This window comes from Cynara cardunculus, unplaced genomic scaffold (assembly GCF_001531365.2).
Source record: "Cynara cardunculus var. scolymus isolate 2C unplaced genomic scaffold, CcrdV1 Un_Scaffold_1484, whole genome shotgun sequence".
Lineage (NCBI taxonomy): Eukaryota > Viridiplantae > Streptophyta > Magnoliopsida > Asterales > Asteraceae > Cynara > Cynara cardunculus.
In genome coordinates, this window is record NW_020200777.1 from 36,501 (window position 1) to 38,638 (window position 2,138).

The 2,138-nt window shown below is 33.9% G+C and overlaps 1 protein-coding gene across 1 annotated transcript in view; it reads right to left on the reverse strand.

The window, feature by feature from the left end:
• The window catches only part of LOC112502472 (tropinone reductase-like 3), a 7,365-nt gene that overhangs the window by 2,261 nt on the left and 2,966 nt on the right, over nucleotides 1-2,138 (reverse strand). The window contains exons 3-4 of the mRNA XM_025106384.1: nucleotides 701-835; nucleotides 440-565 (exon numbers count right to left, since the gene is read on the reverse strand). Coding sequence (XP_024962152.1) covers nucleotides 440-565; nucleotides 701-835 — 261 coding nt within the window. The remainder of the gene's footprint in view (nucleotides 1-439; nucleotides 566-700; nucleotides 836-2,138) is intronic.

A 2,138-nucleotide genomic window follows, 5' to 3' on the forward strand; every position in this document is an offset into this window, starting at 1 on the left:
AATAATTTATATTAATTAAAATATAATATAAATAAATAAAAAAACAGAAAATAAAATAAATAATATATATTAATTAAAATTTTCTTTAAATAATAATAAAATAAAAAGTAATAATAACAAAAGAAAAAAAAAACACAAAAAACCATAAAAAAATCATCTTGAAGCCTACTTAGGGATGCCAATGGTAACCCATAGAGGTGCCGTTAGCCTCCCCATATTTTAGCATTTTCGCGAACACCGGAGGAATGTATAAGACATCGAGAAGTACCTATTTTTATGACATGTGTCCCACATGTACTTTCGCAACGTTGGAAGAACTGTTTGGTGAAAGTACGGGTCATTTGTGCAAATACTAGGAAAAGTGGTAATTTCCTTAAATACAACATGGTATTTTGGTCATTTGTGTTATTTTCCGACGCTAAATACGTTACTTCCATACCTTGGTAAGGCCAAGAAGAGCGGTCTTAGTGACGCCATACATAGACATGGAAGACGGAGGTTGGTAAGCAGCGATAGAAGAAATGAATACGATGGACGAACCTTTAGTTAAGTGAGGGGATGCATCCTGTCACGAAATAATTCATTTGAACGATGAAAACAAGACTTGCGAGTCACGAAATAATTCATTTCGTTTTAAAGAAAAAGAGATACATTGAAGTCAACCATGGTGCCATTTTGATATAAAAAAAAAAAACTTTACCTGAAGAAGTAATATAGAAGTTTTGACATTGACTTCCCAAAGCTTGTCAAGGGTCGATTCGTGGGAGTCGAGAATGGCATCAACTGACGGATTCACAGCGGCATTCGACACTATTACGTCTATTTTACCATATTTCTGTCTCCATAAAGATAAATGCTATAAGACAAAGCAACATAATCGACTTGAAAAGGAAACACAAGCATATATGTGTGTGTGTGTGTAAAAACATGAAACAAGACTAAGGGGCTGTTTGGTTGGTTTTCCAATAAGTCATGAATGGACAAAGCTGTTGGTGTAGATTCATCTATTTATATAGATTGAGAAGGTTTTTGTTTAGGATGGTTTTTTAATAGATGGAAGAAACGTTGTGTAGTTGGGAGGGACATGTTTGAAAAAAACTTGACTTTCTGCATAGAGCTCCCTCCTAGAAGCTTACTGAATAAGTCACTTTCTATATCATACAGTCATGTATAGCTGACTGAATAAGCTCCAAGTCCTATTAAGCTCATTAATCTGCTAACAAACAAACAAACAAACAAACAAACCCTAAGGGTGTTTAACGACACTAATTGGGTAACTGCTAACATCATAAGAGTGCAGTTTGGAGCAGCACTAATCATTGACCGAAGTCCCACCCTTAGGTTACCGGGTCAGAATCTTGGTCAACATCATGAACAAGTAAGAGGGTCTTGGTAAACACGGTAAGTGCCTCTTACCGGGTAAGAGGCGGTAGGCAGGTAGTAAATGAAGCTCTAACATGGAAGCTTAAGGGGCTGTTTGGCAGTTGCTGAATGGTTTGGTGCAGAATGGTTAAGTGCTGAATGAAATAATGTTGTTTGGTAACTGTTTTCTGAATGACAATAAATTACCATTTTAACCCTCTGAATGATTTAGTAGTGAATGAAATAGAGCTGTTTGGCAGATATCTGAATAAAACAATTATTTTGCAAATATAACTACATATTTCATATTAATCCAAACAAACGTAACATTATTAGTTCAAAACAATAATTGATTTATTAATGAACATCTCTTCTTATCTCAAAGAAACATAAGCATACCATTTTATAAAATCTGTTACTAATGAACATCTCTTCTTATTTTTCTTACCATAAACTTTAATTTTCATCGATACCCAAACCATGTAATCCTTCTTATATGTCTCAAATTCGAATTGGGTTTAAAAAAAAAAAAAGATAAAATGAAACTAATAAAAAAATAGAAAGACAAAAAATGGACACCAAGTTTTTTGACTTCTTTTTCCACACAAATACGTGTTTGATCCTGATTCCCCTTCAAAATGGCCCAATTTCAGCGTTAACTACAAAAATTCAATACTACTCTCAACATCAATTAATGAAGTAAGAACCAGTAGAAAGAACCATTAATGAAGTAAAACCAGTAGCAAGAACAGTAGGAAAAACAGCAGCAAGAACCA